The sequence below is a fragment of the Rattus norvegicus genome, chromosome 20 (genome assembly GCF_036323735.1).
Source record: "Rattus norvegicus strain BN/NHsdMcwi chromosome 20, GRCr8, whole genome shotgun sequence".
NCBI lineage: Eukaryota > Metazoa > Chordata > Mammalia > Rodentia > Muridae > Rattus > Rattus norvegicus.
The window spans coordinates 44,677,400-44,702,859 of NC_086038.1; the positions used below are offsets into that span (position 1 = coordinate 44,677,400).

The following is a 25,460-nucleotide window of genomic DNA, read 5'->3' on the forward strand; positions in this document are numbered from 1 at the left end:
GGAGCCATGTCCACTTGCTTGGTTCGTGATGATAACACACCAAGCCTCTGAAAACTCTAAGCAAGCCCCAGACTAAATGCTTTATTTCTTAAGGGTTGCCTTGGTAATGGCGTCTCTTCATAGTAATAAAACAGTGACCAGGACAATCATTTTCCCCAAAGCAATCTCTATTCTTCTATCCTGTCCTTTTACTTTTAAGTAATCACTTCAAATCATCTATTTAGTGGCTGCTCTTGTCTGTTAGAAAAGAGATCAATAAATAACTGGCCCTGGGTCAAATGTAGCCCACAACCTTTGTTTAAATAAAGTCTGACTGGAGCTCAACCACACTCCTGTTTATGTTTATCCATTAATGTTTGGAGCACAGACCATAAGGCCTGAGAAACCTAAAATGGTAACTATCTGTCCCTTAGTGGGGAGTTTGTTGACCTTTTCAGTAGACTTTAAGGTCCATAAAACTGAAGTCATGTTTATAATTTTCATTTTGGTCTTCCCAGCCTACAGAATAATGCTTGGCACAAAAATACCCTTTGACTGCTTGTATTTAAATTTCTGGTTGTTGTTTGGTTTTAGATCTATGCTTGTGTTTTGCCTGCATGCATACATATGCATCGTGAGTGTGCTTGGTACTCAGAGAAGCCAAAGGAAAGCATCGGATATCCCGGAACTAATTATGGTTGAAAGCCACCATGTGGGTACTGGTCATATGCAAGAACAAGTGCTCTTAACTAGAGATAACTCTTCAGCCTTTCAAACCTCAGACTTTAACGTATCACTGTGATGCTTATGGGATCGAATGAATCGTCCAACATTTATCACATACTTCATAATCCCCTCTAATCCAGATGACTGCAGCATTCTAGTCCAAGGGAAGAAGTAGGAATTACTCAAGTAATATACAAGTAAGTAGATTATTACAATCAGAGATACATGCCATAGAAAAATAAATAGCACAGCAAGAGACCTAGCGATGAGTCATAATCAGAGTTTGGAAAAGCTTCCCTAAGAAAATGATCTTTCAGATGAAATTCTAAGAGTTAACAAGTCAGAAAAACACGGGGGAGACAGGACAAACAAACTGAGCAACAAGAACCCGGCATGCAATTCTTGGGCAACACGGCAAGTGTCAGTCATTGGTGTTCTTGTAAACAAATAAACGAAAATGTGAATATTTTAAAACATTAAGGATATCATTCTAAATAGACAAGATGTTTCAATCAAAAAAGTTCCCAGTGTCCTATTTATAACAGTGTAAGGTTTGAACCAGTCTGTTGTCCGACAGCAGAGAATAGGTAGACTACACCAGGTCCGTATCACTGTGTCCCTCAGTCGTTGAAGTAACTCTGGTGATTTAAATAAAGATGGGACTCATAGGTTCATAAATCTGAATGATAGTCACCAGGGAGAAGAACTGTTTGAGGATTAGGATAAGCAGGTATGGGTGGCTGGAGGAAGTAAGTCACTGGGGTAGGTATGGCTTTTGAAGTTTCAAAAGCCCATGGCAGGCCCAGTGTCTCTCTGCCTGTTGACCAGGACATAGTTCTCAGCTACTTGTCCAGCACCATGTAGACTGCCTGTCACTTTGCTCCCTGACATAATAATTATGGACTAACCCTCTAAAACTGTAAGCAGGCCTGGGGGTTTCAATGCTTTCTTTTATGGGCTGCCTTGGTCACAGTGTCTCTTCACAGCAACGGAACAGTTGATTAAAACAATAATGTATATGAAAAGTTTTAATTGGCATGGAGAGCTTTTGAAACACTGCAGAATAGACTGTCTCCACAAAACTAGGACACTATTTTACTATATAATACAGTAATAGAAAAATAATTCTAGAAATAATTGAACTAAAATGTTAATCAGACCATTTCTAGGAGGGATTGAATATCCATACTTTATGATATTGCTTAACGCCTGTGCTATACATTTAAAATGTCAAAATTGGAAAAAAAATTTGAAAAACTGAAGAAATACAAGAGCCAATCCTTATTTAGACATCTAAGAATTGTCTTTTTCTGGTCTCTGGAATAAAGATATGGTATGAGGACCAAAGCTCAGAGTTCAGGACCAATAATAAAGGTTATTAAGGGAAGTTTTTCTGGAATTTAATGTAAACTGTGAAAATAAAGGTGTGGTAAGAACTTCAGGGCCAGGAAAACGATCTTGGAATATGTTTTTTTTTCCAAATAAGATTATTTAGTTTGGACTATTGTTAATTGTTTAAATTGGAACCAATCTAGTCTGTGCTTTTCCCAGTCTCTTCCAGACTATAAACTCCGTTGGAAATGTTTCAGTTACCCGTTAGGTATGAGGTATAGACTCATGCCTATAGTCTCAGTGCTTGAGCAGCTGAGGGTAGGACTGCCAAGAGGTCAGGGATAATCTAGGCTACACAGTAGGTTCCATGTCAGTTTGAGCTACAAAATGAGATCCTGTCTCACCCTCCTGCCCAAAGTTCCATTATGAAGTCTGAATAAGTAATTTAAATAAGGGCCCTAGAAAGCTCAGACCTCAGTTGTACTCTCAATATACTCTATTGTGAAAGCTTTTTAGTTTTGGTTTCTCAAAAAAATTATCTCTTATAGAGTAGGTTTCTCCTTAAGAGGTTCCTCTTTACTGCTAACAGAAGTGGGAGAGAGAAAAATTTAGCTCCTCCCATAATTTAGCACTTCCAGAATACCACTCTCCCCAATTCTTAGTTTAAAAGATAACACGTAAGACCTTTGAAAGACTCATGTGTGATTTGGTTTAAAAGGAAAGAAATAAAAACCTATTTTGGAGCCCAACAAATATTTTATTATTTTTAGACTTTATTTTTAATTATGTGTATATATGTACATGAGTGCACATGTCCATGGAGTCCAGAAGAGGACATCAAATCTCCTGCAGCGGAACTTACAGGTGATTGTAACAAGAGTCTTGGGAAATGAATTCTGAGCAGAATTTCAAGAGCAGTAAACGCTACTAACCACTGAGCCATCTTTCCACCCCCTTATTTGCTTTAAAAAAAAAAAAAATCTTATCAAAACTTGATAGTCATCTGAAGTCAACTATTAGTTTATTTGTATTTGACAGTGAATAGAAAGAACAAACTCAAGTTCGGTCTTTCCTACTGTCACAGCACACTGCTGACACTCCGTGTGTGAGGATTTCCCTGCTCACTTACAAGCCATCTACAGTGTCACGTGCCAGCTGGGTGCCTCCAGCTGAGCTCAGTTCTCACACTGACCTACGTTACAGTTATACCCTCAAATCCAAGAGGTTACAGTTATACCCTCAAATCCGAGAGGTGGGGACGCGACCGTCAGTGGCCTTCAGATGCTTACAGCAGACTCCAGGCTGTTCAATCTGTGCTTGTGAGGCAATACTTCCAGGTCTCCAGAACTCATACCTACTTTCAATTATTCAGGGGCGGTTTAAAGAACTCAGAGACACTTAGCCGGCTGTAGTTTATTTTAAAGATTATTGAAAGAAAATTGGTGAGAAGATCGACGGAAGGGCACAGTACGTCCACGCACTTCTACCCAGTAAGGACCATGTGCTCAGCTACGGAGACCATGTGCTCAGCTATGGAGTTCTCCATCCTCTCCCTGCATTTCCATGGAGGTTCTATCCAGCTCTTGATAGAACTGGTGCTCACTGAACCTTCAGCTATTCACAAGCCCCGGGGGGCTGGAGGATGGGGCCCAAAGTCTCGATCTCTAATCTTGCTTTGATCTTTCTGATCATGAGCCCCACCCAGGAGGTACCTAGGGAGGCCAGACATCAAGTCAATTGTTAGCATTCAAAATGACACATTACTTTGAAGACTTCAATGATTATAGAGTCATGTGCCAAGAAACTAGGCTGAACATACTTCACAGCATCACATACATGAGAGTCCGAGTAATTATCTTAGCAATTTTATCCCTTATATTTGTTTTATAATCAATGTAAATGATAGTTTTTTTCCCTGACAAAACCTTAATTCTGCTCTCCTGGATAAGAAATTTAAAAGCTTTTAAACTCAACTCTGCAGTTTCCTTCCCCCTTCTCCTACTTGAGAACACACACACACACACACACACACACACACACACACACACACACACACACACACACACACAGAGCATCTGTAGTGGTCATGGTTCATAGTCACAGACAGTGAAGAGCATTCTAGGAATTGGTTGAGAATGGCTAGGTTTTGCTGGCTTTAGAAACATATGGGGCATCTAATTGTAACAACAGCATCTGATACCCAGGGGATAAGGATGGCAAATGCCTTGTACAGTGACTGTTTCACAGAAAATGCAGTAATTCCATTGCTTGGTTTAATGATCTGCTGTCAGAAAAATCCAGAAATTCCTGATACTTTTTTTGTTTGAATATTTGATTACTAAGTTAAGCCCAGTGACACAACAGAACATACATAAAGGCAAAGACTATATATGTCTTTTCCTGCTTGCCACCTATTTGTATATGGTCTGCATGATGCCTCCTGAGGACAAGACAAAACTAGAGTCCGAGTGATAAGCATGTTGTATACCATGACTGAGTTAGTCAAGGTGTGAAAATTCTAAGATGCTATGATATTCATCATTCTAAGATGCTAGAATCTGCTGCACATGCATAAAGGTGGTAACATACAAAAAGCACAGGTGAGCCAAGAATCCTATCATGTCCCTTCTTACTCATGCTTCCTTCCTGAGACCAATCACCTGAAAATAACATACAGAACAATCTAGATTTTCCTTTAGTCCCTCCTTACTTGTCTGTGAGCAGAAGGTAGAGGATGTTGTTGGAACAGATGCATAACAAGAAGGGAAACAAAAATAGTTGAATTCATTTTGTGCTGAGTTCACACCATTGTGACATCACAAATACATATGGATGTAGAAGCCATGAAATTCCAATTAGGTAATTTCGGTGAGTCCACATTAGTGAAGGACTGCCATATCTGCATTTTATACTGCTTTGGGCAATATAAAGATGAGTGGTGTGATTCATCATAGGAATTTAGATTTTTGGTTTTTTTTCTTAAAGTGACATTAAAAAACAGATTAAATCATGGATGTCATTACACGTCTATAACCCTAGCACTCAGAGCACTGGGACAGAAGGATCACATATGTTCTAGGACAGTCTAGGCTACAAATCATCAAGTTTAGAAAACATCCTTGCCAGTGGAGGGAGAAAGGGAAGGAGAAGACGGGAGAAGAGGAGGCAGTGGCAACATGACAGTTTAGTATAGAAAATGACATTTGTCTCTGCACTTGAATCACAGGCCTGCATTTTCATATTGCTCTAAGGGCCAAAAATTAATGCAATTGGACATGGCTGGGCTAGTTTAAGTAGCAAGGATTAATGGATACAATTTAGATCACACAAATCTTTCAAAACCAGAGAGTCAGGTTTAGAAAGCATATAGTTAGAAACAACTTCCAGGAAAAACAATGCCCGGAAAAAAATACACCTCACATTAGTATTAATGGAAACCCATACATACATACATACATACATACATACATACATACATACATATATACATACAATCTACCAGTCATCATTTGTGACAACAAAATAAAAGTTAGCACTCCTCTCAGAAGAATCAAATACTCTAATCATGGTGTTTGCCAGAAAAGCTCACCTTTCCAAATACAGGTGAATGACTAAGCTGCTCACTTTCAGAAACACATCTTGAATGGGTGCATCTGATTGCTGGAAACTAAACATGCTGAAGCCAGCTTCTGATTGTTAGCATTTTTGTCAACTAATTCATATTTAAGTAACTTTAGAAACTTGAATACTACATATTAAAAGTCCAGCTTTTTGGCTGAAATTAAATATTTATCATCACACCACTGATTTCATGTTAGTACCTGAACTGCAAGGGAGTCTGGAAACCAATTTTTATTATTATATTTATATTACTATAAAAGCCAGATTCTAAAGTACAGAAGAGCAAGCTAGAAGGTTATGATGGTTAATCTTTATTGTTAACTTTGGAATCACCACGGAAACACAGTATATGTACAAGGGTATTTCTAGCATGGTTTAACTGATGAGGGAAGACCCGCACTGACTGTGGACACCATTATTCTATAAGCTCGAGTCCCTGTATAAATTAAAAGGTGAAACTGAACTGAGCATCTTTCTTTGTTTCCTGACTGGGCAAAAATGAGCAGCTACTTCACATTCCTATGACCATGTCTTCCCCACACTTACAGAGTTTACTGCTTAGAATTTTAAACCAAAATACTTTCCCCACTATGTTTCTTCTTGTCAAGTGTTCTGGCCAGAGTAAGGAGAGCCATTATTATGGAATGGGCTGGCTGTTGTTGACTAAGTCACCATACAACCCCCCTCCCCCAGTAGATGGTCTTTTCCTACAATTTCAGATAATCAATTGTTAAAAGCAAATGTTTTCAACTGATGTTTAAAAGTATTGGTATGGAAGGGTAGAAAGGCGTTGAGCAAATGGGTAAGATGATGTCAGCCAAAGAGCTCGAATAACTGACAAACGTGAATTGCTATCCTTAAATATATATTTCTTATAATTCTGGTATATAAATTCTGTAAGGAGACCATGTCACCATACCTACCATTGCTTAGCAAATGATAGCCACTTAAAAAATGGTATTTCAGTTCACATCTGGCATTTCACATTTTGTACACAAACAAATAATTCCAAGTGATTTTGGTTGTTTTAAAATAAGTAGTCATCTGGATGTGAACTTTCATCCACATTATTACATTGTGAGTCTGATTACATGCCTGGGAAGTTACAATAAGAGTTACTATGCATTTCATAGATGAGAAAATAAACTGATACTTATCAGACAAACATACCGAGTAAAATAAAATTTAAAACCGAATCGCTAACTGAAAACCCTAAGACTTTTTTTTTCCACGAGGAATATATTTATAAAACATTATTAAATTCATGGTTAGGAGACTGTCATCAATTTTTTTTTAATTTGTCCATCAACTTTAAATTACATGCCATGGACACACTGCTCTTAATCTCATTATGCATATGTGTTTCAAGAGTGAACATTATTCCTTTGGATTTTTAGGAAGAAAAGTGGTCCTAAGTGCCTTTTGAAATAGTAAATGTTTCAGGAGGCAATGGTTAAGAATCTTGTTCTAGGAGTTGGAGAGATGGCTCAGCAATTAAGAGCACTGTCTGCTCTTCCAGAGGGCCCAGGTTCAATTCCCAGCAACCACACAGCAGCTCACAATGTCTGTAAGCTCCAGAGGGAATTCACCATCCTCGTAGACATGCCTCGAGAACACCAATACACAGAAAATAAAAACAGATGAATTATAACATGTATTTTTAAAATAATCTTGTTCTAGAAAGAGCTAATCTTTGATAACTTTAATTTCCATCAGTTAGAAACAATACAATTTAAATATTATGTGTGGACTTCATTAAAATATAGTAGTCTCAGTTTTATACTGCTTGAGATATACAGGGCTGGCGGGTGGGGTCGCCAAATAAATTCCACGCTCCGTCACCCTAATATGTGATTTAGTTGTGACAAAATATTAAAATTATCAAAAATATCCTAAGTTCTACAGGACATTATAGAAATCACTGATGTTGTCCATCTGACATTGTACCAAAAACCATACACTGCAGACGAACCCAAGGCTTGTGTGGGGGAGTCATATTTTAAAATCACTTTTATAGTCTTCTAATACTTAAAATCAATTTTTAAAATTTCCCTGTACTATGGCTGTTAGTAGGTTACACTCTAGTCTTGCCACTTATTATGATGCCCTTGAGGCTAATTTACTGTATTGATCAGTCTCAAATCACTCTAAGCATAAATTCATATTAACATTTATGTTATAGAATGCTGCTTTCTGCGAAGTGTCCCTTCAAGCCTTTTGATTTTATGTGAAAACCCACAATGACTGCGAGCAGAAGCTCTCACCCCACTCCAAATACAGGGCAATATAACAAGCAGTAAAATGCACCTGTATAATTTTGTAAGTGGGACAGAATGAGCTCTACTTTGGATGGATAATGACTGTCAAGTGTCCTAGTTCCACAGGCAAATTTCAAAGCTGAAACCGTAGTCTTTGCTTCCTGTTACTTTAATCTTTTTGGTTGGGGCGGAGGGGAGGGGGAACGACAACCCACAAAGATTAGTTTTTAAGAGGGGGCCCTCGTTTTACACGTGAGAAAACCTAAAGAAACCAAATTATTAGTCCGAGGTCACGCCCAACATTAGTGACCAAGCCAAACAAAACCCAAAGGTTCTAATTTGACGTCCAAACCAGCAGCATCTGTTCTCCCCCCCCTCCCCGCCCTGCACCCCTCAATCCCTTACTGCACCAGTACCATGTCCGTTCAGGCTCCAAATAAAGTTGGTTTTTATTTTATTTTATTTTATGCCCTACCCCACCCACTTTTTCTTCTGTGTCAACCCGTAGTAAAATCTTGCACTACGAGTGAATGAAAACACGCCGACTTTCCCTTTTGCCAACATTTTTTCTGAAAGGCTCCGAGGGCTGCCGCGAGAGGAGTGGAGGTTGGGAGGTGACTAGTCTTTCGGTGTACTCGCTCGTGCCGAGTGGGGTGTGTGTGTGCAGCCTGCGCGGCCGGGGGCTGGGGGGGAAACCCATGGTGGTTGTCCTAGCGCGAGAGGAGCAGGCAGAGCGGGGAGGGAGAAAAACACCACGGTGGGAAATCCCGTGCTGTGTGTATCTGCCCAGCCTGAGCAAGGAAGGAAGGCTGGGCAGGGCCGCGCGTGAATAAATTTCATTAAGTGGCCGGGCGCAGACACTGCAGCACCGCAGAAGAGGAGGAGGGCGAGGCGGGGCGCGAGGCTCGCCCGGGGTGGGGGGAGAGGGAGGGGAGGGCGGAGGAGGGAGCGAGCGCCAGGGCGGCCTTTTATAGGCCGAGGCCCGCACGCCCCCGCCCCTCGCGCTGGCTCCGACTCCAGCTCTGCCGCCCTGTTACCTGAGAAGGGCCGGGCACGTCCAGCGCCCCGCCCGGCCCGCCCTCCCTCCCTCCCTCCTTCCCACCCTCCCGCGAGGCCCGGGCCGCAGGAGATCTACGCCGCGCCTCCCTTCTCCCGCGGGCGGCTTCCCTTACCTTGTGAAAACAAAACAAAAACTATCCTCTCCGCGGCAGCCCCCGCCTCTTCCATAAGATGTGAAATGGCGGTCGGCGAGGCGAACTCCAAGAGCCGCCAAACCCCTGCGCCCCTCTGAGCCTATCCATGCTATCGGCGCTCCCCCGGCCCCGCCGCAGTGACCCTGCCCACCGGCCGAATCATCGATTCCTCGGCGCGCGCCGCGCGGCCCGGCTTCCCGCCAGCCTCTTCCCTAGCCGCGCCTCCGGGCTGGGGAAGAACACCTCGCCCCCATCCCCAATCCGTTGCCCCCGACTCCAAACCCCTGGGCGCGCACCCGCCCGCCCGCTCGCCTCCTCCCCCGACCGTCGCCGCTCGCGTGCGCGCGCGTGCGCGCACACATTCCCTCCTCCCCTCCCCCAGTGGTTGCGTCCGTGACATCATCATCATGGCAACAAGAGCTGCAGCCTGGGACCGAGGAGCCCGTGTGATTCCCGGCGGCGGCGGCCGTGGCGGCAGCAGCAGCGGCACCACCCGACCCGACGACCGCGCGAGGGTTTCTCTCCGGCTGCCTCTTGCCGGGAGCGCCTGAGGAGGCGGCGGCAGCCCACAGTCCCCGCAGCCTCTGCGCGCCGCCGCTCGTCTCGGCGTCCGTGCGAGGGGCGGGGGGCGGGGAGGTGGGGGAAGCCGAACCGAGGAGGAAGGGGAGGAGGCGCCTGTGCGGAGCCCGCCGCCGCCGCTGCTGCCAGGTCGCTGAGTGGAGGGGAGGCGGTGGCGGCGGCGGCGAACATGTTTTCTGTGAGGATAGTGACTGCCGACTACTACATGGCCAGCCCGCTGCCGGGGCTGGATATCTGCCAATCCCCCCTCACCCAGCACCCTGTCAAGAAGGTGCCGGTGGTACGAGTCTTCGGGGCGACCCCGGCAGGTAAGCGGGAGCGGGCGGGAGCGGGCGGGAGCGCGAGCGCCGGGGTCGTCTGGGCTGCCCTCCCCGCCGCGCACTCGCGCGCACGCCGCCGGCCCTCTCCGGGGTCGCTGCGGAGTCTTCCCTCCTCTCGGCTTTGCTCGCCTTCTCTCCCGCGCGTGACAGGAGGCGCAAAAAAAATGTGGGTTCGCGCGAGCGCTGCGCCCCCATCCGCGGCAAAGAGGCGGCGGGCGCTCGGTCTCTACTCTGCGAGCGGCGGGCGGGCGGGCGGGAGGGCTGGAGTCCATCTCTCCGTGGGTCGGGTGGCTGCGCCTGGTCCCCAAGGACGAGTTCGCGGGTCCTTAGAGGTCGGTCGCCGGTGAGGACCTCGGTCACTCGCTGTGTGTCCCTAGTGCCCCGTTCTAGAAATGGCTTTGAGGGCAGAGGGGAAGTGTCAGGCGTGTTGTCAGTCCTCTCCGTCGCCTCTGTTCACCCTCGCTCTCCTCTGCCCCTGCCGGAGATGCTGTGGCTGTAGAAAGTGGCGCCCGGGGCCAGATAATCTTTCTCATTGAAGTGACCATGTGGCTCTTCTGTGAGTGCAGGTCGTGACTGCTTAGAGTTTAATGTCTCGGCAGGGACAGAGCGGCATCCTCAGGTGCAATGCTTTCAGGAAATGTGCATCCGTGGAGATAGGAACTACGTGTTTGTATCGCCCAACATAAAATGTAACACCTAATGTGGGGGGCGGATTCGTTAGGAAACACAGCCAAGCTCAGCAGCATAGACATTTTAGAAAGCCTCCAGGCTGGGTTGCAGGGTTGCATTTTAAAAATAGATTTAAAAAAAAAAAAGCCATTTTGAAGAAATGGTTGCGGGGGGGGGGGAATGACAAGCTATGTTCTGGAACGCTCTTTGGGATTTATAATCTAAATAGGATAGAGGCCAAATAGACAAGGCTTTTGTGTTTTTATTTTCCAGTTTTGCTTCTTTTTACATGCTTTAAACCGTTAACATGAAATGATAAAGCCGTATTCCGGAGGACAGTGTTCTTACCACGGTATAGCCCTATGGGGTTTTAGATAGCGTTTCCCACTTGATGCTCTCTGCCTTCGTCGCCATTCATCTTTATTACTACAGTCAGCTTCTGTGGACTACCAAGATAATGCCACTTCCCAAAATACAGGCACTCGTTCTAAGCTATTACCCTTTAATGTGAATTCTCTTTGTTAACAATGCCAGTACCATAAATAAGGCTGGATAAAAAGACTCCCTTTTTAGATAGAGTTTGATGCTGCGAACCTTGGACGATAAGAGACTTTTGAATGCTGTTAACGGTTGCTAGAAAGTATAGCGTTTGGGAAGTGGAAGACTGGAAAAGAAGAGAATGTTCTGGAGAATAGGTTTTCTACCTTTTTAAGTGCTGTGCTGCTGTCTTTGTTTTGATTTGGAGTCTCAGGGTAATAGAATTCCTGGCTGTTCCTGCTTCAGCTGCCTCAGAGGGTGACAGTGAAGTTGATTCTCAAGTTGTAGAGCAACATGCTAATAGGACATTGTTCCAGTTTGTATGGTGGTTGAGTTACTTATTTTCCTGCTACGCTCACTAAATGTGGATCCCTGAGTGGTTTTAAAACTATTCTGTAGGAAAGCTTTGCTTGTGTAAATACACGAATTTCACTGGCTATCAGCACGATCCCGTGAAAGAGTATCTTTTACAGATAGACTGGTGTGTATACACTTGTGTTTCTGATTGTTGGAATGTGAACTATTTCACACGAAATATTTATCTCTTCTTTTCTTTTTGAGTATCTCACAATGGGTTGCCAGCCTCCAATTAAAAAGAGAAAACCCTCTGTGTTTTTCTGTGGTGTACTTGGACATGTATAATATAAAGGAAAAAAACAAAAATAAGTATTTTGATACAGGCAGAGGCAAACCTCAAGTTGCTAAGGATTATCAGGTTGGAAGGTATTGTTCACAGGTTAAAACGAAAGTTTCTGTTTCAAGCATGGCACACAGATAAATATAAATGCCGGTTTAGGATGCAGTAATCTGTTTATTATTATGTGGTAATAATTTACCTCCTTGTGAGATACCTCAGAGCTGAGGTCAGAGAGAAAACAATAAAATAAACCCTTATGTAGTATAAAACAAACCTTGTTTCCTCAATGTGAGGAAAAAAAAGGGAAGTCCTCGCATACACTTAAAGTCTCCAATTTTTTATAAATCAAGCGCTTTAAATGCCAGAGACCCCCAGTAGAAGTAATATTAATCCAGACTCACTGAAAACTATGCTGCAGAATCTTCTGCTTTAAATTCTCTTCCCAAAGAAAACTAGTCCAGGCCACGTAGAGATTTAAAACCTGGCAATAATTAATGTAATAGAGAGGCCAGAATATTTTTTCAGAATCAGTGCTTGCTGGGCGTGGTGCTGAATGCCCATTATCCCGGGTGGCCAAAGCACGTGGATCTCTGAGTTCAAGGCCACTCTGGCCTAATTAGCTAGTTCTGGAGAGCAGAACTACACAGAGAAACCCTGTCTTGAAAATCCAAACCAACTAGCCAAACAATTTGAATGCCGGAATTTTTAATGAAAGCAAATTTACTATTACAAAACTCAGACATATTACTGATGTGTAAACTATGTTAATGAACATTTGTAACACCTGTAAGTCTTTACCTTGTAGGTGTTAACTTTGGAAGTCCTTGATTCTTTGATTTGGAGAAAAGATTTTTTTTTTCTTAAGCAGAATTTGCTATTCGAAGGAGACCCAAAGAATATCGTCAGAAGAAAATTTCTCTCAAAATGGCTATTTGAATTATAAATTCTGAGTCGATTGGATTACTGCTATTGCAGGAAAAGTAATTTTCTGCTTTAGGAAACAGTCCAGTTAACTTTTGTTGTCCTGTTTTAAGGACATATTTGAGTAATGTAAATAAATGTCTTAGATTTAAACTCCTGTGTTTTGAGTTTGTAAAATTTGAAATTTTTTTTTTTAAGTAACACATTCAAAGTTGAATGTGAAGTTTTGAGTGATTGGTTTCATCACTTGCTAACTGAAGATAGTGATTCCTTATAAAAATCATTTTATTTTTTTCATGTGAGGGAGGGAGTTACTTTTTAGAAATCCTTGGTTCTTTCAAACTCATTAATTTTTTTTACATTTATTTGTGTGCGTGTGTGTGTGTGCGTGTGTGTGTTTGTGTGTGTACACATGTGTATTCAAACACCATGGTGTGTGTGAGTACATACATGTATTTATTTGTGTGTGTGTGTTTGTGTGTGTACACACATGTGTATTCAAGCACCATGGTGTGTGTGTGTGTGTGTGTGTGTGTGTGTGTACACGTACATAAGAACACAACCACCAGGTGATGTTTGGAGGCCGGAGGGACTCCTTCTACCTCGTAGGTTCCTGGTACTCAGGTCATCAGGCCGCCAGCAAGTGCCTTTGCCAGCTGAGCCTTTTCATTGGCACTAAACTCATTATTTTGGTCATGAGCCTAGCCTTTAACAACTGAGCCATCTCTCCAGACCCCTAAACTCATTTCTAAGAAAGTCTTGAACATTACTTTGATGCATTATTATTTGAACATTATTTGACGTGTCCCAGGCATTATTACTGGAGAAAAATTATAATAACATTCTAGCAATTTGTGGCAAAAAGCAATATGAATAAAGTACAGGATAATGTCATTTCCATTTATATCTTCGTGGGTGTGACTACTCAGGAAACTCACTTTACATAATGTAAAGTCCTGCTGAGGCCCGCCCTCACTCAGGTGAGCAGCTGGATGCCGCCCAGATCCACTTTTGCTTCACTGCTTGATGTAGCTCCCTTCATGCTGAGCTTAGGTGAGACTCTCTCCTGTTTCCTCAGCACCAGGTTAGACATAATTACCTTTTGAAAGAGATTCCCTGCTGAGATGCACAGTAGGAGTAAGTAGACTGTAGACGTCCACTTTCTAAGCCACTGGACAGAGGAGGCCAGACAGACTATAGAGGGAGCTGTTTGCTTTCAAGATGACAGTAAGGGACTTTTATTACTACTTTCTTGTACATTTTCCTCCTATTGGAGAAGAGCTGTATAGATTGTTGTAGATAGTAACAGGAAATCAGTGAGTTCTTTTTATATATATATGTAATTCTGGAATTCTACCTGAATTATAGGTGCTTATTTGATTGATTTATTCTTATGTTTTATAAACCTAGCTGTAATGAGCTATAATAATGGGTAGTTATTAAATAGTAAGTATGTTGTCGCTGTCTTCAGACACACCAGAAGAGGGCATCGGATCCCATTTCAGATAGTTGTGAGCCACCATGTGGTTTCTGGGATTTGAACTCAGGACCTCTGAAAGAGCAGTCAGTGCTCTTAATCGCTGAGCCATCTCTCCAGCCCCTAAAAATATTTTAAGATCATGTAAGACTTACTCAATTATATTGTTGTCTAGGAGCACTCAGATCTGGTCATGTGATCTAGTCATGCTAATGACAAACAGAATTGGCCACTTTAATAGGTATTTGAGGTCCTCAATGGAAAGCTTTACTAGTGTCATGTAGTACATTTGACTAAAGTCATACTCAGCACAGTAGGAACACAGAGTCTGGAGAAGCTACTCTGCATATCAACAGTTCTATGCACCTTTGTTAAAGCAGGTTTACCCTTCAGAAACTCAGAAAACAAGAGGCAACAAGCATGTAAATATAAATTAAACATAGAATTATTAAGGTATAGTGATGACTCCAAAAGAAGGATGTGATGGCCACCTAGACAGGGAAATCCAGGGAGGCCTCGTGAAGGAAGTATGGATCAAGTAATTTAATATTTTTTAAGAATTAAAAATTTTGAATTGTGGAACAGATACAAAGTAATTTACAGATGAAGAAAACTCTGCAGGGTGGCTTAGCAATGTATTCTGATACACCAAAGGACACACTCTTTTTGACCCATTAATTCTAGTTTCAGGGACTTTAATCTATGAACGTAAGTCTTTTTGGCAAATCTGATTATCTTTTGAATCCATCTACTTTTCATTATCCATCACCATCCTAGTGCAAGCTCCTAGCATTTTTGATAGCATTTATTACAATAGCCTCCTAATCTTGGTTTAATCCCAACCTACTGTGCCCCTCCTAATCTGATTGCTACACTGTAATCAGATTTTTTTCAAAATGCAAACCTGATTACATCACCCTATATGTTTTAGTAACTTTCAGTTATATTTGGAATACAGACAAAGTTCCTTGTCTTTCTGTGGCGTCAGCCACCTGTTCCCAGGGCTTGCATCGTGTGGCTACCTTTCTGTTCAGCCATGGCTTGAGCCATATTCTCCTTGCCTTGCTCTTTGTATTCCCCACATTGGCATCATATTAGTCGCTTTTTCTTGCTATGCTCCCTCCCACAACGAGAGTGTTGTACTTGCTATTCCCTGTGAGTAGAATGTTTTCTTTTCTCCTTCTAACACTCCAGTTTGTCTTTCCTCGGGGAAGCCTTCTCTACCCAGAAGTTTAAAGCCCAGTAGCATTGCTGTAGTTAGTACTCTGTGTGTGCTAGAGGTTAATGTTTAGTTTTCCCTTAGAAATGCAAGCAATGGTTTTTGTCGTTGTTTCCAGTTATATACCTGTACTTACCAGTGTGCTTGAAACATGAGCATTTGTTGAAAAAAATTAATCAACGGATGATACTCATCACAGAAAATAACCCCGTATAGCTAACAACTGGGAAGTAATTTCATAAATGGAGCCTATTCCAGCAAAACATTATTCCTTTCTAAATCATAGTTTAGATTATGTAACTTATAAAAATATCAGCTTACAAAATAGCCATTTAAAGGCAGAAAAACATATTGAAATATAAAGGTTGGTTCTCTGTAGAAAGTGTTGGTATTTTTCAGATTTTCTGCAGATAACATGCATTGACTTAATTTGTAGAAGACTGCTCACATGCTTGTGAAGAAAAGGCCCATTTCCTAGATGTGTTTCAGAAGCACAGTAAGAAAAAGGTATGAGACTCATTAGGGTCTCCAAAATAAATATCTGCTAAAGTGCATAAGTGCATTATGGTGTTTTGATCTTGATTATTAATTGAGAAAATGTCAAAGGCATTTTTTTAATAAAGCAAATTAACGGTTTTAGTTGACATATATCCGTTGGCTTGTGAAGTTATTTTAATTTTAATGTGTGGCAGTGGGTGTGACACTTGGAATGAGTGTCAAACTCTGGGGCTTGAATACTAAGGCGAGTGCTCTACAGCTGGCTTCTAGCCCCAGGACTTAAAGTGTTTTTGAACCTGGCATGATTTTGACACAAGATAACAATGTAACGGAGTGTAACAGAGTAAAACTCAGAAATGAACTCATATGTTAGCACTTCAAAACACAGATCCTATTTTTGGTTTATAGTTGAGAAATGATTATTTAATAATGATCTTTTTAGATAGAATGCTACTATTCCGGACCAAAAAAAAAAAAAAAAAAAAGTTGGCTTCCAGAGTTGTCAAAAGCATGTGAAATAAGAAACAGGATAATATTTTGGATGTAGTTTAGTAATGATAAATGTCTTTCAGAGTATGAAAAACAGCTAAATTCTGAATTTTATAACATAAGTAAAGCTCCATTTGTGGAAAAAAATCACAAGGTAAAAGGTAAATAAAACTAGTAAACTCACTTGTACTTTTGAAAAGGGCCCACTTTCTTCCCAATAAATAGCTCCTACCAATAGAGAGATGAACAAAGAAAATTCTTGTGAAAAGTGCTATGTGTATGTAATATGTCTTATAAAGTTATAATTATAGCTACAGCATACTCCATCATCTGTCATATTTGCAAAGCTGTTTAGGATAAGTTGAGAATGGTGAAGAGAATGCCAGTCTCATACATATTGGTAAGATTATCAAGTCCTCATGCCCTATGTAAAGCAGTTTAGAAATGTTCAAAATTAAAAGCACTTTTATTATAAATCAGCAATTCCACTGAAGGCTTTTATGCTTCACATTTACATATGTGTCAAATAAAGTATAAGAATATCTGTGGCAGTGTTGGTAAACAGTGCCCGAACAGCAGTAGTGCGGTCTTAAGAAGAAAGGGCACGGTGAAAGAGGAGGATGTTTTGGATAGCGTTAACAATGTAACGCATAGGTACTGTTGCCTTTAGACAGAGGAAACTTGCTAATGGCCCCCAGTGGTTACAGCTGGTTAGGTTGTAGCTACAGGAGTTAGTGAAGCAGAAGAGAGGGAACAGGTCCTAATAAGCGCAGCTGTGAACAGTTGCCAATGATTGTTACAGTACTGCTTAACGTTTTATTTTGTTAACCATATTTTAATCCGAGCCTTTAATTGATGTGTGTGGCTCCTTGGAGGGTGGCCATAGTGAATTAGAGAGTCCAAAAAGGAGGCTCTGGGGGTGGGGGTGGGGGCCTATAAATACCAGGGTGGTAATACTTTTACTAGATATCTCAAGTGTGCTAAAGTGCCTTACTAATTGGAATGGCTTCAGCTATCAGCCACAGTGGTTTCTTGAGGAATAGAGATTTTTGGAGCTGCTCTGAGCTTGTATTCAAAGTATCGGAGGAGCATGCCATCCAGTGCAAGGTGATCTCACTGATCGTGACCAGGAAGCAGAAGGTGCCTGGGGGGGGGGGCAGAGACGGGGTGGGGTGGGCGGGCAAGGGCCATCTTTAGGTCCAAATCTCAATCCTGCCTGCCATGTGCATTGACGGACCATCTTAGATGGCTGCAAGGTAACTATCTGATAGAATATGTGTGTCCCCTTTGAACAAAGTTATTCTTGCTGTAAAGTTTGGATTTAAAATTCATATGTGTTAGGAATTTTTGCATTTTATATATATCAAAGAGTATCTATTAAATACTCTAAATCTTAACTTTTATATGTATATTTTCCACTAACCATCTTGCAGATGTTCTGTGTATTTTATGTTGTCCAAAGTGTTAAATACCAGTAACATAGTGAGGGTGGAAAACACCATTCCTGACATCATTATATACATGTGTGTATATGTATATATGAAAGAATATATGCATATATTATTATATATAAATATTCACGCATGAGTTTAGACAGGCAGATTAATATGGGGCTAGATATGAAAACTGGGAATTTTGTCAGTTTTCACAACTTTACATTGGCCCTCTCTCAAATTCGAAGGGTTATAATGGGACGATAGTGGTGACAATTGAAAGATGAAATACAGAACATTGGAAGAATTACTAATTTCTTGTACATAGTTTAAAACTGTGTGTAGAAGAGGAGAGAATATAATTGTAGAACAGATTTGAGTAGCTCCCCCCCCCCCCGTGTGTGTGTGTGTGTGTTTGTGTGTGATTGTTTTTTAAGAATAAGTAAAGTTTACATATGATGAAGAATTTAGGACATCTGTAAATGAAAATCAATATTAGAATTAGACACAATCAAAAATGTATTAGACTTCTCAGATTCCTTTGCTGGTATGTATTTTCCTCTGGCTTTTCTTTGGATTAGAATCCATTCAGTTAATAAAGCAAAGAGAAAAGGCTGCAGTTAAGCAGGGTGCATTTAAACAGTAGAGGCTGCCATCAGCCTTGGCTGGTTCAGAGGAATGCCTATAAACTAGGAGTGTACTGTGCGAGGTGCTGTGGGGTGTCTGTGCCGTGGGACCTAGCTGCTATCTTAACTCTTCAGTGTTAAATAAGAGGGATGATGTGAAGGAAGACAGAGTGAACTTCCAACACAAGTATGAATGGTTATGTTAACTTGCCGTAGCCACGCAAATATAAAGACTGCAGAAATGGGTATTTTAGACAACTAGGAAAGCACTTGCTGTCCAGACATGATGTAGACATATTAGGAGACCAGGACAAATGAGAAGGAAAGAGAAGACTCCAGTCACAATCTTTTAAACTTTTGGTGGTTTTTTAAAAATTACTCTTTTGAAGATTTCCAGATGATCCCCTGTTTCTTCTGGTTCTTATTTTTCTTTAAGTATTTCAAATTATTTAAATAAAAACTCTGGTTGCTTAATTAAGATTGGGAAACTGGACTGTTTTCTGTAGCAGAAATTGTGTATGTCTAGCAAAGTGACTTCTGAAGCACAGGGATAGCCACTGCCAGTGGGAATTCTTTACATGCAGTTTCTGTATTTCCAATTCTATTTTAGTTTTACGTGAGAGTTTTGGGAAATACTAAGAATTTGAAATCAGTTTCCTTGGGGGTAATTACTGAATTTTCTATGGGTTCAGAGAGCAGTAACTATATTAACAAATGCTACCTCAGAAACGCCTTGTCTAATACTTAACACTTTGTAAAAGTTTGCTATTTTTTCTTACACTTCTTACAATTGCCAAGAAAGTATAACAAGAATTAAAAGAAGTATTTTAGTTTGAATATGCATAGATTTACACTTAAAAAGTACTTTATATATTAAATTAGGTTGTGAATTAGATTAAGATGTGAAATCGATGGCTTTGTAAGTAAGAATACATGTTGCTCTGTGAAAGAATGTGAACTTAGAACATGTTGGCATACTCCTAGCTTCTCAGAACAAGAAAATGACTAATCTAAATTTCATTTCAGAATAAAAACCAAGACAAGCCACATAAAAGCAACTTAAAAATTAAACTGTCATCATATTATTTGTTTTAAAACTATGGAATAATATATCTGAGGAAGATTACTCTCAAAATTGTTTTTCTCAATTTCAAGTAAGTAATATATTTTGGTTAATATATTGGGGGTGAGGGGGGTGGGTGATCCTTGGCATTGAAATTGGTATTCATCCTTAAAATAACAACTCAGATATCAAGTTCTTTAAGCCTCTGGCTCCTTCTCCACTCCTAAAGTTTATCTCCTCGGTTTCCTTAAGCCTGCCCCTTTCTCACAGCTATTAAAGGACTTAATTTCCTTGAATATTGTTTGTAGAAATAGCCACACAGTGCTGTCCTCAGGTATACCCCTCACCCTGCAATAACTCCTCCGTCCTACTGCCTTCTGTGCTGAGATACCTGGACAAGTTACTTTATCCTTGTACCTTAATCTCCTTTCCTGCCAAACAAATTTTAATGATTTCTACCTCACAGGATTATTACTGGGGGGGAAAAAAAAAGACCAGCAAATGCCTGCCATATACAGTAGCATAATGTTACCCTTCTAATGCTTGAGTCTAGAATCTTCCTTGTTACCTCCTATGTACCAAGTGCTCTTTAAAATGTTCAAACTGAGGTGAAATGGGAAATGTGCTCATGTAGCGGTTATGTCTTCCTCACATTAGTGTAAAGTACATAGATCCCTTGCTTGCACACTGTGGGGAGGGTCTTTGTAGCTGCTCAGTGATGTCTATAGATGATAATCACCTATTTGAAACACCCTTTAAAAGTTGGCCAATTCTTATAATCACCCCATCCAGGCATAACTTAAAAAAAACAAAACAAAACCAAAAACTCATTTTATGTAGGGCAGGGGAACGTCCATGTCTGATCTTTCCTTGAAAGGGCAGTGGTAAGCCATTGGCTAGGGAGTAACTACAGTTTCCCAATGCCACAGATTAGGTTAAACACATTCCTCTGAAGGAGCCTTATTTTCCAAAGCCATTAATAGTGCTTTAAAAAATACATAAATTATGGTAGAAAATATTAAAAGCATATGCCAGATGTCCCAGTAAAGGTGACTTGTCAGAGGAGATCTATTGCTTTGCCTGTCTTTGCCTTTTATGCATTTATAGCACACATACAAAGAATGAAGCCTCTGGTTTTAAAACCTACTTAAGAGGAATATAGGCCAAGTAACATTATTCCTAGTGCTTCAGTTGTCTTCACCATATATTTGTAAATATATTTCTAAGTCCCCCCCCCAAATCAGAGAGATCATATTCTGGATGATTATATTTAAGGTTTTTAAAATAGAAAACATGTCAGTGAATTGTTTGAGTATTATTTTTAGTAACAGGTTTTGGGCTACTTATTGATCTTTACTGTATACCATTTCCCTTTCCCACTTTACACTTGAGGAAATGAGACTCGAGGAGGCTAATTGACTTCCATGAGTGTCACATGTTTGCCTCATAGCAAGTGAGGTCACACGAGAGAACATGTACTGACTTATTACGCAGTAGACAAAGCAAGCACAAGAGCAACGAATAGAGTTTTCAGAGTACAGTAATGTCTCTGTTGGTGTGTGACCGACTGATTGTGACCAACTGATTTTATCACTGAGCTCTTAGTCACGGTAATGGTGCACTCGTTACCCCTATTGGTCCGTGTTTTTCTAAACAATTCTATCCTCAACCTTTTGTGGTCATTTCGACTGAAGTACTTCATGTAATGTTTTATAAGGAAATTAGACTTTACAGTTAATCAAATAGAACGTATTTTTATAAGTTTAGTATAGCTAAGCAGGTAGCGTGTGAATCTCTAGTCAGACCTGCGTAGCTGTAGTCTTTATATCTGGAAAAAGTACTTGGAGGAGAAGCATTGCACCTGTGCTGTGTGTGCAGACTGTTTAGAATTCATACTGTATTTGGTACTACAGGTAACCCAGAGGTGGTTTACAGTACAACGGATGCTGTGGATAGATTTTTACAAGTGCCACTCCATTTTACGTGAGAGACTGCAATATCTGAGATAGAAGTGTAGGGACGCTGAGACCAGTCCTCTACAGATAGTGGGGACAACTCTTTACTGTGGAACTTAGAAACCCGAAAAAGTAAACTAGGAGTTTTATTTGATCAGAAGTCTTATTTTCATACCCACTGTTACTACCTTTTGCTGTATGACAATCCTCCCTGAAACTTGTCAAGAAACGGCTGCATTAATCCATGATTCTGGGTGTCTGTTGGTTGAGCATTCTGTCACTGCTCTGTGGACTTCCGTATACGTCAGTGGTTAGTCAAGAACAGCTTCATTTGCTGTGGAATTTGGTTGGCTGTTGGCTAGGGCGCCACAGAACCGCGTGTTTCCAGGAGGCTAGCCATGCCTCTTCACCTGAAGTTAACCCCAGAGTTTACAGAGCAACAAGTAGAGGCAAGTCCCACACTGGTTTTTGTCTGTTTGTCTAGTGGTCCAAGCAAACCCAGGCTTGTCGCTAGGGCTTTCCTAAGGATGTGACTACTTAGGAGTCCTCATTACAACTGTTACACTGCTGCTGGCTGACTCTTCTTTCTGAAGTGTGCTAACAGTATGACGTTACCACCTTTTTAAAATAAGTAGTACTTCTAAAAGTTTTTAAAATAATGTTAGGGATTGAATCCTGTGAGCGATAGGCAGATATTTTATCACTGAGCTATACTGAGCTGGAGGTGTTTATGTAAATAATGTATTGGTGGTCATGTAATTCTCTGTTACTCATTTTTGTTCTATCCTTGTTCTCTGTGTCCCATTCCCAAATATGTGCTAACTGTACAGAAAGGTGTTAGAAGGCAGTGAGTGGAGTAGGAAAGACTACTGCAGTCTTCCAAGCTGCTTAAGGTTACCTGTTTGCTTACTAATTCTAATGACCCTAGACCGTGGTGTGTGTGTGTGTGTGTGTGTGTGTGTGTGTGTGTGTGTGTGTGTGTGTGTGTATTTTATGTGCCACATCTTCAAAAAGTGTTTTACCAGGCATTCTTAAATTATAAAAATTGTAATACAGAGGTTATTTAATCTGTACTGCTACCAGAAATGAGACCAGATACGGACGAACTATTGATTATGTGCTTTATCAATTTGATGGGTAAAAACACAGATCTCAGTACAATGTAAATTTACATTTCTTCTTCTTCTTCTGATGATGTGGTGTATGTGTTTGTCTTAGGGTTTTACTGCTGTGAGCAGACACCATGATCAAGACAACTCTTATAAAGACAACATTTAATTGGGGCTGGCTTATAGGTTCAGAGGATTAGTCCATTGTCATCAAGGCAGGAACGTGCAGCATCCAGGCAGACATGGTCAGGAGGAGCTGAGAGTTCTACATCTTCATCTGAAGGCTACTAGAAGAAGACTGGCTTCCAGGCCACTAAGATGAGGGTCTTAAAGCCCACACCCACAGTGACACACCTAGTCCAACAAGGCCATACCTCCTAATAGTGCCACTCCCTGGGCTAAGCACATTCAAACCAACACGGTGTTTCACAGCATGCATGATATAGGTTGGAGGACAGACAACTTTGTGGAGTCAGGTCTTCTCTTTCATTTTTACATGGGTTCCCAAGATCCAACTTGAGCACCTGGCTGTCTCTGGATTCCTGTATTCTTTTATTATAGTAAGATTGTCTTTCCCTGTGCTGGAGAATCATACAAGCATGTTTAGACAAAAGTGTTTCATGTAGCACAGGCTGTCCTGGAATTACTATTTAGTGACCCTGAACTTGGTTGTTCTGCTCCTGTCTCCTAAGTGCTGGGATTACAGCCATTTGCCGCTGTGCCTGGTTTACGTGGTACCGGGGATCAAACCTGGAGCTTTGTGGATGCTAGGCAAGCATTTCGCCAACTGAGCTACATCCCTGGTCCATATGGGTTGTGTTGTTGTTTTTAAAGTGTACTATTTCTCTTTTGCTCATTTTCTTGTTGGAAGTCTTGGTTCTGAGATGTTCTTTACATGTTAGGAACATTGGCTTGTATCTACTAGTTGTTCTTACAGTAAATGCTCCTTATTTAAATAGTAATTTTTAAAATTTTGTAAATTGTGTGTGTATGTGTTAATGAGCCAACTCTTTCAAACACATTTGGGTGAAGTAAACCTGAATAATTGGGACAGGAAGGGGACATTCAGCATGGGCTTTCTTATTTGTAGAGTTCATTTTTAAAAGTTTGTGATTTAAAATTTTCAAAAATAACCTGTCTTCATTTTTTGCTTCTTCTATATTTGTTTTTATTTTGAGACTGTTCTTTTGACATTACAGTCAAGAAATAGGGCCGTCTTCTAAAAGACTATTTTTTAGATGATCAGATTATTTAGCATAGATAGAAAATACTTCATGTTAATTAGAATAATTGTTCAGAAGATTATTTTGAGTCTTGGCTTCTTCACATTGTATATAGAGTTGTGATTTTAACACAAAAATGTACAGAATTAGTACAAAATATTTTTTCAGTCAGTTGGCCCTTCCCCTGACCAACCATGTAGACAGCACTAGAGTGACTAAATTATTAGTCTCCCACTGATCACATTAAAAAACGATAAATAAAAATGTGGCCATTTTGGAAAGAATAATAATGGTCCCACTAGAAATAATAATGCAGAGATTATGTAAGATTTCAGGGAGCCACGGAACGCGGAAGTTCTGTCTCCTATGTAGCATCTGGCATGAAACATTTGACCCTCCTGAACTCTGTATAAGCGGGAATTCAGAGCTGTAAAAGTAGACAGATTAGCATGTTTTGAGTAAATTAATGTACTTTTAAACATTCTTAAGGTTGCCAGACCTTTTCTCCACAGTTAGTTTTACTCAGCAGTAAAACCAGTAATTCTTAAGTGGCATGGTAGAGCATAGTTGAAAGCCAGGATTTTGTATCCTTTACATGGTTTTTAGCTTTTCTAAAATTTATTATGTCACAATCGATATACATTTCACTATAAGTAATTTCTCACTTATTTGATACAGATTATTGACAGATAGTTCCTTGATTATTCCTTTAAAGGCATTTCTGGGTTCAGTGTAGCTCACAGTGTGTTCTTTTGCTACAATGATTTTCCTTTCCAAAAAGCTGATATCAAACTGATGGGATATCTTAGAATGTAAAACTACACAGGGGAAATATGGCATTTTAAAATGTTGTTTTTAAATGTTGTATATCCTATATATTTATCTTTGTCTCATCTGTTATGTTTTCCATTTCTGTTTTGTTTTACTTTATATCACTAATGTTTTCTGTGTATGTTATTTGGCACGCACACACACAAAGCTTCTTGATTATATGACTTTTATAGCAGTTCTTTAAACTATATAATGAAGAAACTTTTTCTGGTACTTGAAACTACAATAAGCTAAATTACTAGAGAGAAGTCAAGCTGCATTTTAAAAATTATTTTATAACAGTGATAGAATTGCTGTCGGATTGTCAAAGTTCTAAATGCTAATTTTAGGGTTTTACATCTGCCTTCTTGTAGATCTGTAGCAAGTTTCCTCGGATAGCATTGTAGATATCTCTTTAGTAATTTGAAAGGATTCTTTGATTCCCTCTCAAATCCTATTTCTTGTCCTGTGTCATTATTTCTGTTTTGTTTTTAACCTGATTGCTTCTATGATACCTAATGTAAATCATGGCCTGTCCCTGTATTTTAATTCTGTTACATCACTTTGTGTTTAAAAAAACCTGCTTGAACCCATATTTTTTTTTAATCCTTATCATTTTATACATTTAGTATTGTATGTAAGGAGAGACGGTTAGCACTGCCCTTGACAGGGGTAAAAACAACAGGCATATGGTTAAGGCTTTGCTACCTACATTTAACGTAACCTTACTTTCCTCGTTTAGTTTAGTTTTACAGGGTAAAATGGCTTATGTGTTTTTTATCTTAG

At 40.5% G+C, this 25,460-nt stretch overlaps 1 protein-coding gene, 1 long non-coding RNA gene and 1 pseudogene across 7 annotated transcripts in view; 2 read left to right on the forward strand and 1 right to left on the reverse strand.

Annotated features, from left to right (window-relative positions):
• Nucleotides 1-3,435: 3,435 nt before the first annotated feature.
• On the reverse strand, nucleotides 3,436-9,063 carry LOC134483824 (uncharacterized). The gene is made up of 2 exons (XR_010060889.1): nucleotides 4,748-9,063; nucleotides 3,436-3,749 (listed from the first exon to the last, which is right to left on the reverse strand). It is a non-coding gene; the product is annotated as an uncharacterized LOC134483824 (long non-coding RNA).
• A 19-nt stretch (nucleotides 9,064-9,082) lies between these two features.
• Nucleotides 9,083-25,460, forward strand: part of Rev3l (REV3 like, DNA directed polymerase zeta catalytic subunit) — a 158,187-nt gene continuing 141,809 nt past the window's right edge. For 3 of the 6 annotated variants that reach the window (XR_362259.3, XR_005497269.2, XM_063279173.1), the window contains exon 1: nucleotides 9,083-9,996. Coding sequence is in view for 3 of the 6 variants with exons in the window: in XM_063279173.1 (XP_063135243.1) it covers nucleotides 9,858-9,996 (139 nt within the window). In the remaining 3 variants the exon portion in view is untranslated. Of the gene's footprint in view, nucleotides 9,997-19,540; nucleotides 19,669-25,460 lie in introns of those variants that run through there. The other 3 variants (XM_006256524.3, NM_001083966.1, XM_006256525.4) reach the window with 3 other exon arrangements.
• LOC120099035 (U6atac minor spliceosomal RNA) lies at nucleotides 25,303-25,409 on the forward strand (annotated as a pseudogene).